This window comes from Homalodisca vitripennis, chromosome 3, assembly GCF_021130785.1.
Source record: "Homalodisca vitripennis isolate AUS2020 chromosome 3, UT_GWSS_2.1, whole genome shotgun sequence".
In the NCBI taxonomy this organism is placed as follows: domain Eukaryota; kingdom Metazoa; phylum Arthropoda; class Insecta; order Hemiptera; family Cicadellidae; genus Homalodisca; species Homalodisca vitripennis.
In genome coordinates, this window is record NC_060209.1 from 90,342,523 (window position 1) to 90,360,677 (window position 18,155).

Below are 18,155 nucleotides of genomic sequence, written 5' to 3' on the forward strand. Positions count from 1 at the left end.
AATTAAAAATGTGTTCTTATATCTTAAATAACTACTTTTTTCGTTAAGCATTTTTATTTTTCTTATTTGCAAAGCGTATACATTTATTACTCGGCATTTCATTAATATTAGTTTAGTTATAAATCTTGCTATTTAAAAGGTTATTTCATATTTTTGAACTTATACATGCACTCTTTGTAGACTATCCTTCTGGTAGTATAAGAGCAATCGTGGGTTAGGTACATATAATTATGACATTTTATATGGTAATTTGAAAAACTGAAGAAAATATATTTCAGTCTTATACGAAACTGCAATCTAGAAATAAGAACGACGTAACCAGTATATCATTGTATACATTTACCGACACGTTATACATAGGGTAAGAGCGTAAAGCGTAGCGAAACTAAACAAATCAACTCTATCGAGTACATAACAATGACCAGCTGATTAATGTAGCTGACCTTGACTCACAGCTGGAGGAAATTACCGCGGAAAACAACTTGTCATCCTAAGCTAGACTATTCAGCTAACCTGAGTAGAACGTATTCTCACGCCTGCAGACAAGGTTGAGTTAAGTATAGCGGTGACGTCAGTAAACCACGCCTGGGCACACTCAGCGAATTTACATTGCGTAAGTCGGTATTTCCGATGAAACGGAGGCCACTGATAAACGGGATTTGGCCATTTTGGGTGGGCAGTTACACAATATATACTAACGGTAGGATTGGGTTGGGTTGGGGATTAGGTTAGGTAAGGGGTTAGGTGGTAGGTTAGAGGGGTTAGGTTAGTTTAGGGGTTATGTTATGGATTAGGTTAGGGGTTATGCTAGACTAGGTTAGGTTGGGTGTTAGGTTAGGTTAGTTAGTAAACCTAAATCTAAATCGCCTAACCACATCAGCCGCAGCGTGCTTTGAATAGGTGGCCTCTGTTTAATGAGAAAGTACTTGTAAGTCTACGGGCTATTTCATATTCCGTAAAATCGATAAGAAGAAATCGGCCGCTAGACGTATGCGGGTTGAAATAGGAGGGTATTGAAAGGATTGGAAAATATCGCACGATAATTGTTTATGAGATCTTTCTTTTTAGCTTTACACACTTAAATTAAACAGTAGCACAAATTTAAAAAATCAGGGGATCTAACCATACGAAGACAGGCTGGCTGAAAAGGCGACCATCAGTATCTTTATATATTTGCCTGACAGTGATTTAATTATTATTTATAATCGGTTAAATTTAAGTGTCTCAATCTAAAACAAATATGAGTATAAGAAAAAATTATTGTTTGATACTTTATCCCACTCAATATCTTCCTATTCCGATGCTCATCAGAAATAGCGTGGCCGTTTCGATCCATTCTTTCAGGAAATTACTTGATTGATTTAAAACAACTAGTGCTTATACTACTGCTGGCTTTCAGTAAACAAACTTTTTTTAAATGGTTTGTTCATTAGGCCTGTATTGAAATTTAAATCGTAGCACACTTTTCAAATAAGGTATGGTTTGATATTTCTGTAGTTAAAGTCAACTTATGAAATTAAAATTGGAAATACAATGTAAATATTTGTGCAATTATCTTCGTCTCTTCCAGATATGAGTACATGTAGGCCTAGGCTACGATGCATATCCATATTAAAACGTTAACATTATTTATGGTCTATTATACAGGATGTAATGTTTTCTGAACTATTAAATATAAAGCAACGACAGTTGGTACATCATTACTATAGCTAAACATTTACTTTATCAATTAATTATCACCTTTCTGTTATTTCAGGGAATAGAAAACCTTAATCTCAAGTGATAGGAATTTTAAGTAGAATTTATGGTTTTCTTATAATCAGATCAGACTTCTTACAATTTTTCAAGTATGTACATGAAAGATGATTGGAGGAAGTGCATGATTGTTATTAATCAAAAAGTATGATTTCCTGAAGAAAATATTATTAAAACCATGTCGGTTCTTGAAGCTTTACCTCATGTACACACTGTACAATTTTCATATTTTTACCTTTAACAGTTTTTATTTAGGCTTAATTACATTTCTTTCTTTAACTGCCTGTAATTTCTTGCGGAGTGAAAAATATTGTTTTATACTTCTTCTGTTTTCAGCAAAATGTTCATAAAAGGACTAAATAATAGAAAATTTCAAACAAAAAGTTGATTGCACTACCTAAAATGTAACACGAGTCGCTAGAGGGCCCAATTTTGGAATTGTTCCATTGTATTGTTAACCTTGCGGGAATTTAATTCAAAATATGCCCTTACGTGTTTGTTTGAAAGTAATTAAGAGTCAAAAAGAACCTCCAAGGTCGGAGCTGACGTAACTCGGGTTTAAAGCAGTAACAGTTACCATGACTCAGCAGCGGAAGACAGAAGACAGGCGCGGACGCGGGCCCGTTTGCCCTACATCTGGCTATCATGGCCTGATTATACACCCGGAGTTATGATAAGTGATAAGGTGTGTCCGCAGGAGGTCAGGGAGTGTCGGCAAATCTTAAATATCAATTATGTGGTAACATCGGAAGTAATAACAGATATTTCTATAACGTATAACTAAAACGTGTCAAATGAAAAATGTCATAATAAATAAGATGGATGGAGACCTGTTATTTTTTACAAGTAAGACTAAGGTCTACAGAGTACATCAATGTTGCCGTTACAATACAAAATACACGATCAATTTTTCATAAGGGGTATAATATATTTCTTCAATAAATAAAAGCCATAGGTTTCAATTTTACCAACGAGGAATGCTGTTGTCGCAACCAGTTTGCGATCAAGCCGATGGATTAAGATATCATATCCCTGAACGTGTGACTGGACCAATTTTCATGATCATATGTCGTTTGTATACACCTTGTGCAATGTAAGTTTCTTTTGTGGGTAATTTGTTGTAAACATCGCTACCAATTGCCACCCTGAGAAGTTTGCGAATCCTATATAGAATTTTTTAACTGGCAAAAACCGACTGTAACTCTTTGGTATAATTGAGTGGTGGCCAACAAAGTGGCACTCGAGTAAATGTAGCCATTTTTTATTACTCTAGTTTTGGAGCGAGAAAACATTCGTCTCTTTAGTGGCTGTCACATACTAACTAGCCCCTACTATGTTGATAGTACTGAACACATTTAAACGTGTAAATATCAACACGCAAAAAAATATAATGGACAGCTTCAGGGCTTTCATACACTTTTACATCAGGAGGTTATTGAGAAAGTAAACATTACCTAAAAACATCCTCGAATTAAAACTTTAAAGATTTTATTGTAAACCAGCACCATTAATCTTCAATAGAAGTAATATTGAATGCCCAGAGAGATTTCAAAATTAAAAGTTAAATCTGCACGTCTTTGGCACATCTTTTTAGATCTCTTGCACGTATTAAAAGGTTTAAAATGTGTTTTTTATTATTTTATTGCAATATTTTATTAATACTTTATCAATAAAAATATACGATAAGTAATTAAGAATTAAACATTTTGTAAATTTAAACAGTTGACTAAAGCGAAATAAAATTGACTCACTTAGGTCACACTTTTACTATCCAGTTCTCACATATATGTATTCTGCTACTCGTAACAAAAAAATACTTAAGGTTCAACATGTATCCAGAGTTCTGACATGCAATATTTGTAAGGTCCAACGTGCTGGACACATGCAAACATCAAACAAACGGGAACAGACGTGGATCGACGTCGATATGAGGTATGGAAGTGGAGCGTGCTCTGAATTGGGTGTTACAAGTTCGTAGGGTAACCTACATTCCAGAACCTATAAACGTTGTAAAAATAAGGTTCAACATGTATCCAGAATTCTGACATGCAATATTTGTAAGGTCCAACGTGCTGGACACATGCAAACATCAAACAAACGGGAACAGACGTGGATCGACGTCGATATGAGGTATGGAAGTGGAGCGTGCTCTGAATTGGGTGTTACAAGTTCGTAGGGTAACCTACATTCCAGAACCTATAAACGTTGTAAAAATAGTCGATTTTACTTTGGACAAAGAAGGAAATTAAGAAACACTAGAAATGTGTTATGGAGTTTCTCAAGGTTAATGCTTGATCCTTTATTGTTTCTCAAAATTACCCTGTTAAACATCGTATTATTATAACGTCTTTCTTCATTATAACATCAGCGAAAGAATCAGAATAAAAAAACGAATGTCGAAAACAATGAAATGAGAAGTATTGTGAAAGTTGGTTGCTGCCTAAACATAGGCAGAGAGAAAATAAGTTTACTGGAGTAACGTGATTGAGTAACAAGCTTTGTTAGACAAACAACGGATATTGCCTGCGCGATCATCAAGGATATATTACGTCGGGATGACCTCACCATAGTCCCGAGGTTGTCTTCTTTTAAGAGGTTTCGCGGAAACCTTATGGAGTTAAGATTAATAAAAAGGCAAGTATTTGGCTCAGAAACAATCCTGTTAGTAGGGTTTATACCGAAACATTAAGAGGCGAGTTAAGGTTTATAATTAACTCTGAACAGATATAGATGAGTTGTTATGTACAACTACACGCATTGGACATTTGGACAGTGCCAAATTCTATCACTCAAACATAAAAATTAACAATAATTCAACTAGTGACAGTATGTAATATACCCGTATGTAGTAGGGTGTAATATTAATAATGGCTCCGAGATGAAGTTTATATATTATTAGTTAGTTAATTTATAATGGTTTCCATTAACACGAACTTTGGTTTAATAATCTATAGATAATGTTTAGAGAAATCCGCATTTAAATAGCGACTCTCTTCTCCCGCAACTTTATATTTAGGCTCCAACCACTATATTTTCCTATGAGAAGGGGCGCCAATCCAGCGTGCCAAATTACAGTACATGCTTCGGTTGTCTTCGTTGATATAGAAGCATTGGCAACTGCAAACATTCCAATTTCATAAAGGTTATTTCTGGCTACTGCATTAAACTATATCTTAAAAGAAATAGTGTTATTTAAATCATAGTGTTATTTTCATAATATACGATCACGAAATGATGTCGAAACACCTTCACTAGGCGGTGTATATCCTCTGAGATTACGGAAACCCCCTCTCTAGTGAGGAATAGAATTGCTGGAGCACGAACGGCGAGGAAGTTGAGCACGTTTGATGACCTCGCGGCAGCATGAGTTAAGGGTGCTGGAGCTGCGTCGGCGCAATCTGACAAAGTGGATCGCACTGGTGTACTTATGCGAGTCCAAAATTGCCATTTTCTCTTTCTGTACGGAAATACCCGAAGCCAATAATTGTTTGACATTCGATAGGCGTGGCTGTTACTCCCTCAAGTTGAAAGGCGAGAAAGTCCCAGATGGAACCCCAGGTCGCGGAATTATAAAGTCCCAGATGGGACCCCAGCTCGCGGTATTCTAAAGTCCTAGATGGGACCCCAGCTCGCGGTATTCTAAAGTCCTAGATGGGACCCCAGCTCGCGGTATTCTAAAGTCCTAGATGGGACCCCAGCTCGCGGTATTCTAATGTCCCTGATGGGTCCACAGCTTACGGAATACTAAAGTCCCAGATGGGATCCGAGCTCGCGGAATTCCTGATGCGTTTCGAAATGTCTCCTCTCGTTAATCACGCGGAGAAGCGCGAAACGCTAGGAATACGGACGAATCCATGAGTGAATAGACAAGTTGTAGTGTATCGGATTTTATTTAAATCTGAGTACTTTCACTGTGTTATAGCGTACTCAGTTGGGGTTACGATCTTAGCTCTCTCTTCGGGTACCATCCCAACCTGTGTAGGAGACTAAACTCGGCTACTAAAACTTTCCTAGTTAAAATGACTTGAAAGACTACAGCTTGTCTATCTCCTCATAAAAACCCAACGACGTGTTTGTAATTTAAACTGTAATAAAGTTAAGCTGCATGAGCAGTTATGAATTTTATGTTACAGGAAAAACTAAAAATTGGTATACTTATCAAGATAATAATTTATTGCGAAAACTATTTTAATACAAATAGTAGTAAAATCACTCTTAGAAAGACAACAATTCACTATTAGAAAGGCAAATCGTGAACCGAAAAACATGAACATTTCGACCTAACAAGCTATGAATATTAAGGAGGATAAGAAGAGCAACAACAAAGTTTTTAATATTTAAACATACTATGATAACCAATGCCTTGTCACAAATATGTTGAGTTGCTTTCTTTTACGAAACTTCTTTATTTTATAGCACTTAATAAGCAATCAACATTTTCTAGAAATAATATCAGATTTCACAACTCACTTTGTGAACAAAAAAAAAAGAATGAATCACATTTTAAATAATTTTAGATGATTTACATATGACTGTCTTTCGTACACATTAATGACAACTTCGAACTCCGTTATTTAAGCGAATGAAGTATTGTAAATTTATCATTTCTAAGTTCATAAAATTACTTCCTAAACATTTCTTGAGAATACATATATTTTGTTTGGAGGTAAGAACCCTAATTATACTAGATTTCAGCTCTCTTTCCAAACGTGCGTTGAATTTAAAATAGGAGAGATCAAGTGCATACAAGTTTATGATTCTGCTTATGAATGGAACTAATAAATACACTGCTTTGACAAATAAATTCACGAACCATTGTAAATAGAGTATTTATGTTCTGTGGAAAGGAACTAGTTTCAGTTTTTCTAGTTGTTTACCGGAAATTGTGTAATGACTTATACACGCCCAGGCCAATATTTGTATCCCTGTAATTAGGCATTCAAATGACCTACTGCAGGAAGAACACACAGGTAAATGGGCCACACAGGCATATCATTGTGTGGGTAGACCTGATAGACCGCCCTGCCCAACCCGACCTCCGCACCGCCCCACACCCGAGTCGGGATGGTTCTCTAATCACCACTGCCTCGAGTGAGCAGTTTAGGCTGCCAAAACCTCCAATAAGCGTTTTTGTACCCTTCCTCCTCAGGGGCCCATTTTGAGCTGTGAACATAAACATTTAAGAGGTGTGTGGGTGTTTTTAACCGACATGTTAAATGAATTTTAACCATTCTTAAGGTAAATTGTCCAGCATAAATTTGAATTGGTAGACGTTTAGCACTTATACGGACAGTCATGGAAGGATTTCTCCCATTTACTTAACACTTAATTCGTTACGTATGAAACTCTTAATTGTGCGTTACAACATGTACTATGAACCAAAATGAAGGTTCAGGTTGACCTTTCGTCGCTTGTGGTACACAATCCCCCGCAAAGTACTTCTGAGAAACTGACAATGAGACCCGGTAGCATCAGAGTGGACAGCGTAAACAAGTCGCTCTTTATGTGTTATGCGAGAGTGGGGGGTGATGAATAGCACCAATTCCACGTAGGCGACAAAGAGGTTGTTGTCGGCACGTAACTACTGATCAGCCTACGTACTTGTAATTTTCGAACATAGTGGTCGTCTGGCCGGTAAGTGAGATTTAATTCCTCTAGTAAAAACAAAACCTCAAACTCATGTAAAACAACATTCTGTTGGTAGGAAGGGTGTACAGTAACAATAAATGTTGTAATTCTGATTACAAATCTGCTGTAAGTAAATGCAGTAACCAGATAAATAACAAGTTTTCTTTCATCCTAAACAGTTTTATGATGAATATACAAAACTTTAGATTAAAATTCCAATTATTTTTAAAATGTTATTCTTCTCCAGATTGCTCCTCTAGTAGGAGAAGATATGTTTAAGGGGGTCTACCAACGTAAGTGATGCAATAAAAGAAACGCGACAATTCTACGCAAACTCCTTCCGAGCCTTGTATCTCCAAGTCTAAAACCGTTCTTGCTATCCTTATTTATGTGGTATCAACTATTTAAATGCTAACGTTACGACATATAAAAACGCACCGTAATGCTGATGCCATTTCTACCTGTTTGTGTAGAAACCCCGAAGACTGTAACATTTTCAGCACACCGAACGTCAAATCATCGCTCAAGCAAGCCGACTAAGCCTTTGACAGCGCTAAGCTGCTAATCCTGCCGTTCCGGAGGTTTTACCGAGCACTGATCTGAACAGGTGACAGTGCCAGTTGTATACTGGTGAGGCACTTCATAATCTGTAAAAGAAACGAAGAGCTATCCTGAGTACTATCAAACCAAGGCTAGTACAGCACATGTAGTCCAGTATGCGTGTATCCACCCATTCACACATTGGGGAACTAAGAAAGATCAGTATCGTAGTTATCAGAACCCCTTCAGAAATAATTTTACCCTCCCGGCACTCGTTCATACTATTGTATAATACGGGTAATGTAAAAGCATGCTTTTACCTATTGGCATGACGGCAATAGGTAAATTTGGGAACCCAAAAGTGTATTGTCAATATATTAATGTTATTTATCTGGCATTCCCACGCTTTAATCAAGCTTCTTTCTTAAAAAAAGGAAAGAAGGAAAAAAGAAGATTGAATATTAATTATTATAAAAGAGAATTTATTTGCATAGCAAATTTGCCAATTTTAGCAATGATACACAGATGTTCGTATTCTTTATTCTAAAAATGCAATGCTGAAACGTGGTTTAACGTTGAAATCTTTATTTTTAGCTGGTAGTTGTAAACCTCGACTTCCACTTTCCATGAATTCTACCTAAAATTTATGTACTGAAAGTGAAAATCTAATCTATTTAGTGTACTGTTAAGAGTACGAGGTGAATTTAGTGCCATGTTATTTCAATTTTCCTATTGATATACGACTTAAAACCAAGTTTTTAGCTAGCGAATAATTCAATCTATATCGGTCAAGGGGCTATCTGATTTCATATGCAAGTTAGACCAAGGATTATATTTACGAAAATGCAAACATAACATTCTGAGGATTAAAAAGCTGCGGCCATTTAAGTTTTTAACAGTTTATATCAGTTGTAACTAAATTATGTTTTAGTATGGTCTGAAAAAGATACCTGAATAGGAAATGTGTAGTTTGAATTCAAATTTACCCTCAAGCACTCTCATTCAAATACAGTTATATAATTTCTCTTACAAAACTCCCTTTTAATGTACAATAGTTTCGCTATTAATTGTTCTTTATCAGTTAATATAACTCGATTATTGGTGAATCATAGTTAAACAATAAGGCATATTTATAACAAAAAAATCCCTAAAAACAGGAAGTTCCCTGCGGAGGTAAAGTTAACTTGTGATTATAACGTAGTTTTCTCGATATTATGTTGGTGTAGATAGATTAAACTATAAAAGTTGGTTCATTAAGATAATGTCACATTACCTTTGTACTTTGTACTCAAAAAGCGTGTACACAAAGATTATAGAGAAAATGAATAAGAAGGATGAGAATGATATTGATCCCAGGTTATGTATAAAACACGTAATAAAGATGAAATTCCAATATTTCAGTGGCAGTATTAGTGGGGTGGAAACTAGGTCGGCAGGGTACAGGTACGAGTACAGCGACGCAGCAATCAGCAGCTAACCCCAGAGGACTGATAAAAACACTACTGCTGTGTTTTGTATCTCTGCCAATGACAATGAGCCTTTAAACTTGTACGTGAAGAAAATTGTACATGGTATGATGTAACTAACCCGAACAAGAGCCTTTGTTTTAATATTGTAAAATGCAAAAATGTATTCTTTTAGTTTTTATGACTCTCTTGAATCAAGAATGCGAATATATGAAACATACACGTGAAAAGTTAAAAAAACATCGATCATTAATTACTATAAATGAATAAAGACGAATTTCGTATGTCACGCAAGACTGGATCTGGTAACTTTACTTTATTTCACTTTATTTACTTCGCTGTCGTACTGACACATAACTGTGTATGATAAAGTTAATGGTACAAATATGTATAAACTATCTATTTTACATAGAGAAATATTACACTAAAACTAAACTCAAAATTAACAAATCTTAAAATTTTTAAAATATCTAAAAATTTTAAAAATATTTAAAAAGAAACACATTAAAACAAAATTTTAAGTCAAATATTACATCGAAGTTACAGACCAGTTAACACAGGATGAAATAAACGACCTTTCCGTCTCAGGCATCCACAATACCATGTGTATATATGAAAATTTTATTTTTGTTTATTGGTATTTTTCTAGGTAAAAAAATATCCAAATGTCTTTCAAACCTAAATATAATACATTAAAACTATATTTCGTTTGTATTTTTACAGTTCTACGAATTATAATTGTATAGTAAAAGAAAGTAGGAAAACAAGATGTTCAAGTGAAGATCTCGCGTGGGATCTATAGAAGTTTATAGTTTAGGCAAGGTTAGAGATAAGACTTATATTCTTTTTCTCCGACTTACCCTTCATATTGGTGGAAGGTTGCATACGATCATAAGTGTAAATAAGTGTACGGAGAGTTAATTATACGTGGAAAATTTTTATACGTAGCATAAAATAAAAACGTAAAAGAAGCGTTGACTAAACTTTATAATGCGCATATGGGACACAGCTACAGAAAAACGCGTAGTAATTAATTGGTACTTTGGTATTAACCGAAGGCCACTGTTTTTGGAAGAGGTTATCTCAATGTAGGTCCCCATACATTTTCAGAAAGAATAGACCTTATTTGACATAATGTGAAAATTACGTTGTTCTTGTTTTCTACCTCCATAAAGGAAGCGATGTAGGTGATATGAGGCCATTCTGTCCTTATTACTATTTGTTATTAGGCTCTGTAAGTAGGTAAATACATACTATTAGAAATTTAACAAGTTAATAATATATGTAAGTTAATAATATATAAAGTTAGTGGCCAAATGCGCCACCGAATCTCACACTTATGGCAAAGAAAAAAGTCCCTCGATATAGAACACAAATTCAAGCTCAGGTCACGTGATTGCTCGTTAAGCTTATCTTTAACTTTGGTACTACTAGTAAAATATTTGAGATAACCTATTTATATTATTGTAATAACAAGTAGTAGATAGGGACAGAGTGCACTACTTCTCCCCGATATCGCTTCGTTTTAGGAGGCAGGAAACAAGAAACAATCGTCACAATGATATGTAATTTTTACATTAAGTCAAATAAAGTCTATTTTTTATTATAATGCTTTTTTAAGCCTCTTCCAAAAATAGTGGTTTTTGGATAATACCAAAATACCAATGAATTATGGGAACAAACCGAAATATTTTGCACATATTAGGTGTACACAAAAATAGCTGTGTATGAAAATTGCTCAATTTTCTCCATACTCCAATACAGAATAATGAAGTGTAAAAGTGTCAAATATTATTGACTTGGTTACTACTTGCGTAACTACGCGTCAAAGGAACTGCCCTTTGACCTTTCGTTAAGTTACAAAATCCAATCGAGGTAGTTGATTGAATATCGACATCTTATTGAAACTCAGCAAAGAAAACTGCATGAATGGACAGAACACCACAGCACCAAAAAGACGAATGTGTAACAGGAGGTTTCTTTTCACATCGGCAATCTGTTGAGTTCTGTATGCGCTATACAAGAGTTCTCTGTATTTCTAAGAAATTATAATATTAATCAATACATTAGTGAATTAACTATACCATTCAAATTATATTTGTATAGAAATCCTAGGTAGGGTTGAGATGCTTTGCAAAATTTTGAAAAATTTGAAAAATAACTGATGAAAAATAATAATATAAATTTATTTCAATTGTATCGTTTGTATTCTGCAATGTGCGTTTTTTACAGGCAAAGTTATAAAATGTCATCTTTTATTTTAATTAAAAACGTTAAAACTAAAGTAACGTCCCACGTACTTTACGTTGTGTTTCTGTTCCATACTGCTCTGTACTGTCAGTGTACAGAATGTGAATGTGACTTTGCCAAGACTGGATGTAGGTCGTGAAGGGAAGCAACAACAAAACAAAGCGTAATGGTTCATTAGACGATGTGACAGCAATGACAACGGCAGCTGGGGGCGTCTGTGATTTACCGCAGATTTATGGCACTTGTTATGGCTGCCAAAAGTGGTCTCACGGGGGTATCTATGACTCGTGGCCGGGGTTGATATCGGGGTCAAGATGTGGTGCAAAATCAGGACAAACTTCCAAACCTAGGTGAAGAAGTGAAACAATGTACTATTGTTAAAAATTCTAAACAGTTATCTCCCCCGATTCAAAACTATTTTCCAAAAATAAAGAAATATGAAAGAAATAAAATCTCGAAACATATTCAAACAAGACTTTTACTAAAGATTGAGGATCCTAAAATTAAGAAAATCAAAACAAGTGGCTTTGTGTACCCTAAAATATTAAAATAAATACGAAACTCTCAAAGAGAAATAAAAATAAGTATGAATTTCATCGTTCCAGGTAAATATATTTACATACCAATTTCATTACCACATCTAAGGTTTTATATTTTCCAATAAAAAAGCATAAATCTAATACAGTTTACTGATTAAGAGAAAAAAGAGTAAATACAGCTGTTGTGGCTAACTTTAACATATTCTGGTGACCTACATTGAAGACTGAGTAAAAGAACAAGCAAATATAGCCCCCACTGGTTGTACCTTACTTATGAAATAAAAAATGTCAAGAGAACATTGGAAATTACAAAATTACGTTACGGTAATTATACTTTTCAGAGTAGAACGTCATCATTTCCTTGAGTAAAGTACTCGACATATTCCACGGAATAGTGCATTCTGGTTTATGTATTTATTTATTTTATAGCATAGTGAGATTTTGAGTAAAATTGTTGGTTACCGTGACTCAAAGAAGTTACACCAGTTTTGTTTTGATAAAATATTTCAAAAATGTTCTTAAATAAATTAATACTACTTTTGAGAATGAGCTTTTAAAGATGATATGCGGTTTTAGGAAATTCCATGTTTTAGTAAAAAAATGTTTTCCTTATAGTCATATTTCATTTGCATACTGTAAAATATCATATTCCTAACTTCAACTGTTTTGCCGAAAGTTTCATTTGAACATAGTTCAAATTACTACTTTACACGCCTACTATTCCTCAAAGAATTACCAAAAAGTTGTTCTCTTGCCTCTAGAAAAAGTATTTTAAAGTGATGTACTGTAACAGTGTTTAAATAATGCTCAACCGAAAACACAATTGACTGATGTTTGCCACAGGTTTTGTTATTATGCTGCTAATCTCAATTACAGTTAGCTCCGCGTAAATATCTACACTTTTAAAGTTGTATTATTTCCCCATAGGAAGTAGATATTTCATCATGGCTGTAGCTTTTATTTTTTACTCAAATTTCTTTTGAGACAATTGCATCTAGTAACTTCTTATCTTAACAAGGAAATAACAAGAAACAGTTACTTTTAGTTTCAGTGATTAGTACGTTGATTTGTAAACATACTTTTACTTTAAACTGATAACATAATATAACATTGAGATCACAGTTTAATGTGTTGGTTTCTATATTACTAGATTGCGACTAAAGCACACGAGTCTGAAGTTGCTTGTTTAATAAATTGTTGTAATAAATAATAAGTAACTGTTCATATTTTAAATAGCCGTAAAATTAATATTTCGGTAGAATTGATTAAAGAAGCGGGATATAAGTATTATATGACTTTTAATATATACACTAACATGACAGCAAACACGTCGGGATGTGTAAAACTGTGTTTTATAGTTTATAATTACCTTAAACTTAATCTCCTATGTTACCTATTTGTAACTAGCATTTGGTGAAGATTATTTACCAATTCGCGAAGCAATACCAGTACTTTTTACAGTAACACGCATAAAAAACGCCAAATTTATTATACTGCAATGGTTATATTATGAAATTATAAATAATACGAACACAGGTCGGAATGTCTGTATTGTGATAGAACTACTGAGTAAATCTTGGCAATTATGATAAATAAAATTTATTGAATAAAATAATTCTTCATGATATGATTTTAGATCTTACAGCTCAGATATTACCAAACGAACGTCAAATATTTTAATAAAGTCCTGCAGGAAGTGTCAACACAAATCCGCAGTACTTTGTTATTTCCATAGAAGACGGATGCTCTGTGTCATAATCCAGACAACTGCTCGATTTGTTCGCTTCATCTTCTTTATTAATGTAATTTATCAATCCTGAAGTTAGTTATAGATTCATTATTAAAAAATAAGATATTTTTAAATAAATCTTATATCGGATGGATCACATTTTACTAACTTTGTTCTGTAAACTTTTAAGCATGTGCTATTTATTTACAAAATTAATGTTTGTAGATTGATTTTACCAAATTGAATCAAAAGCAGAGAATCAACAACAAAGGCCACGTTATAATCGCACTTGAGAGAATATAAAGGATAAAAGGAATTAATATTTACCCAATAATACTGAATAGCTTTGTTCTACTAGTAGACATTAGTATGAGTTTAGGGTATGAGGATAATTCCCTTTTTAAGGAATAAAGCATGTGGTGGATTGTTTTCAAAATGGGGTATGAACATTGATGTTTGCGTAGCTATTGAGGGCACTACCATTGAGGTAGGTCATGAACTACTAGTATTAACAAGTGTACCTCTTTTACTTATATAAATATCGTTTAAACTCCGAGACTAGCTCGGAAATTGAACATCAAGAGAAAACAGATATGTTTAGGTCCAACAAGAAGCGCTTTTGAGGTCTTCGAGAAATCTAAGAATTGAGAGTTACCATTGTCGATTATCCAATACAATGATACTGGTAGCTGAGTGATCCTACCTAGTGAAACTACCTTAAAACCTAATTAAGGATCCCTTACTAGAACTCCTGGTAACTGGGCTCTAAATAGTACCAATACTATACAGGTCAGCCACATTCAATCCGCATGCTATTCCTTTAACATTCACCTATGATTTAGAGCCAACTAGTTCTCACAACAAAGTGAGTGCTATTACAAAACTGTTCAAACTTAATCTGGAAATTTATTTTAATTATAATATATTATACGCTCACATTGCTTTGCGCAACCGGTTTTGTGAGCTTCATCCCAAAATAATATAAGTGCAAGATAGGACAAATTTTAAATATCATTTACATTCCAAAAACTGATTTAACTCTTCTGTGTGAAGCGCCCAATTAATTAGTTCGAGTAATAGTGATGTACACTAATTATGGAATATATAACAAAATATACCACAATAAAATCTACTACTTTTTGGCTTCTATTAAAATAATTCATAAGACAAAGTATTTTCACGATTCTGAAATTCAGTTAAGCAAAGGTATTCAGGCCGAATAAACTAACATGTTAAATATATTTAATTCACTGTGTAATTTTGTTTACACGTTCTCCTATTTAAACAGCTATTACGTAAGACGAACTGGCAATTTTTCCGAGGCATGAATTTGGGGAAAGTCTATTAAATACGAGAGTTCTCTCGACCTGCAATATATTCGTAGGTTTATTTTTAATTTTATAATATTTGTCTCTTTGACGACAAATGGAAAGTGATTACAACGTAGTTTTGGCTTTAAATACGTCTTTCAGATTTAATCCTATTTTATATCGAAGTAGATCTTTATGAAAGGGTTGATTTCATGGCTTTGAACGTAAGATAAAAGCCAGTAGCGAATACTACAAATCTCCGGAGACTACAGGAGGCTGTGTCCGGGCCTGGAGACGGTGGAGGCGGGGGCGGTGGCAGCGCTGGGGCGGAGGCGAGGAGATGACGTCACTAAACTGCCGAATGTGTTTGGCTGGGCCGCGTGTTGCACCAAATTTAGGCCCAACTCCGACATTCCTGTGATTTGAAACTAAACACCGCATCGGCGACCGTCCGCCAGATGTCGTACTCAGCCCACGTAAATTTCCTTCAACCGCGTCACTTGCCAAAAAACTTGCTCCAATTCTCAGTCAAACTATCCCTGCATTTAGAACTCTAGTTTGCTTGGAATATTCCAAAATTAAAATATGATTCCATTTAAAAATTGTTATAATGGTCATTTAAGTTTGGCGTATTATGATTAAGACAGAAAGATAACCATATGGATGACAAGAAAGCCCGGCTTTCTTGTGAATTGTGTCCTTATTATCTACAATTTTAACCATTATTTCATCGTTTTATGTATTCAAATCGTTAAAAGCGCAATTATTAGGCACTCAAGTTACACGTGAAAATGCAAAATCCTTTATTTGCGTTTTTCTAAGGATGATTTGTTTGCCTAGCTTATAACTAACCATCGATTCGTTCAAAAGTGACAAAATCCCTAACATATTAAATCTGTAGTACTATAGAAAAGTGTAACACAGTCATTTATGTGAGAAAGTGTTTGAAACGTATTTGTAGTTCACACGGAAAAGTTAGTTACAATAGCTTATTTTAAAGGTTTATGTTTAACATGCTGAATAGTAAATGTCATTTATTTACCTTTGAATTAATTTTGGTGGGAGGGGTATGTGCTGTTCTGTTCTCATTAATTGTATCATTTTTTATAGTAATTACTAACAATACCTTATAAATTTGTTTGATTTACAAAATGGAAACAAACACTGTACTTATGACTATGATGCATATGCACATGAACTGTGTTAAGCATATGTTCATTTTAACTACTTTTTAACTAAGACTTTTAATGTGATCATTATCTTTGTTTCCCTTAGTCTAATGGAAATTTTAACGAATGTAATATTCTAGACACTACTCAAAGAGTGTAATATAATCAAAATTAAATACTACAAAAAAAACACTTGACAATTCACAAAACTTTGAGAAAGCCAATACTACAAAATTCAACACCAATCAAATGCTACAATTATCCTACGAAACCGGTTTATCCTAGTATCTACAGTTTTATAAAATATACAGTTCATATTGGTTTTCGAATTTGGCTTGTTTTTATTGATAGACCTTTAACAGTGAATGAATCGTAATTTGATTGGTGGAAATGTTTCTTTAACGGTTTTGACCTGATGAAAAGTGTAACCACATTCATGACTGAAGGGTTTGCTAGCTACATAGAGCGGTCGCCCGCTGCGGAGGGCTTGAGAACAGGACCTGCACATACCCCTCCTGGTCATTGGTGAGGGCCAGTTGCTGCTGGTTCTGCTGATTTTCGATCTCGGTGATCGTCACTTCGGAAACTCCCTGATCGGAACTTTCGCGCCTTTTCGAAGTCTTCTTGACTTTTCGAACTTTTTTCTCGGTGGTCGTATACATCTGAACCTCGACTTCCGCCATGATGCCCGCACTATCTCACTGACGCTCGGACCAGCACTGAGTGAATCGGCGGAGAGCGTCGGGACGCCGACACCCCCGCCCCCTCCCACGGCACCACCCCGCCGCGCCACGGATAGGAATAGCGCCGTCGACCCACCGACACACTTGGTGCATTTGTTACATCGGTTTCTTCCACAAATTTGTGGTTTCAGACCACATTAGTGAAGTTAATCATTGTATTTCTACGTAAGCTATCCCTTAACCAGTACAAATTACTTCATTTTCCAAACATCAAGAAACGTGCTCCACCTCGGTAACAGAAAGCGACCCTTTCTAAACACAAATCGAAGGTAACCTCCAGTCTTACGGTTCGGCGATTAGAGTTAAAGTACAAGAACCGATACATTAATATTGATTACACCGTCAAAGCTACAAATATAACAGTGTTACTGCTAACGCACGCTCAGCGATTGTGTAAAGTGACTACTAAGTTGGTCTAAAGTTGATAATAAATCAAATAGAAATTTACACGAGGTATCCGCTGGAATGAAACTCAAATTCATGTACTTACAGAGTCTGTTACTGAGAAATTTTGAGGGGGGGCATTTAAAAGCATTTAAAACCGTTGTATACATCAACTTATTGGAAAAAAAAAACACTTTGCAGTTACATTTACAGAAGATCCCATTAAGTGTCTTGTTGAGTTTGTCATCACAAAAGTAATAAATTTACTGTGAGCGAATGCACACAACTTAGCACCTAGAAACTGGAATCTTTAGTTTCACGAAATAGCCTAAATTAATGACATATTTCATACATGGAATTAGATTTATTAACGCTGCCTAAACCAGTGTTGTGAGCGTTAGTTGTAAAAATATAGTAATTTTTGAAAACCGATAGAGTGTAGGTCACTAACATGGTTAGAGTCTTTTTTGTCTCGATACCAAACTTCATTATATAATAAAGATATTAAAATAATAAGTACATTATTTAATAAGAACCAGAGCTTTAAAATGCGTAATAAATAAAAGTTATTAAAAAAGGCAACTCATATCACATTCAGGACTTATAATGTAAGTGTAAAAGGAGGTAAGAACTTCGCTTGTA

At 34.7% G+C, this 18,155-nt stretch overlaps 1 protein-coding gene across 4 annotated transcripts in view; it reads right to left on the reverse strand.

The window, feature by feature from the left end:
• Positions 1-18,155, reverse strand: part of LOC124357168 (four and a half LIM domains protein 2) — a 492,077-nt gene that overhangs the window by 86,770 nt on the left and 387,152 nt on the right. Inside the window, exon 1 of one of the 4 annotated variants that reach the window (XM_046808682.1) lies at positions 16,897-17,117. The exons of the other annotated variants lie outside the window; for them this stretch is intronic. Within the exon in view, the coding sequence (XP_046664638.1) occupies positions 16,897-17,069 (173 nt within the window). The 5' untranslated portion in view covers positions 17,070-17,117. Of the gene's footprint in view, positions 1-16,896; positions 17,118-18,155 lie in introns of those variants that run through there. 4 annotated transcript variants of the gene reach the window in all.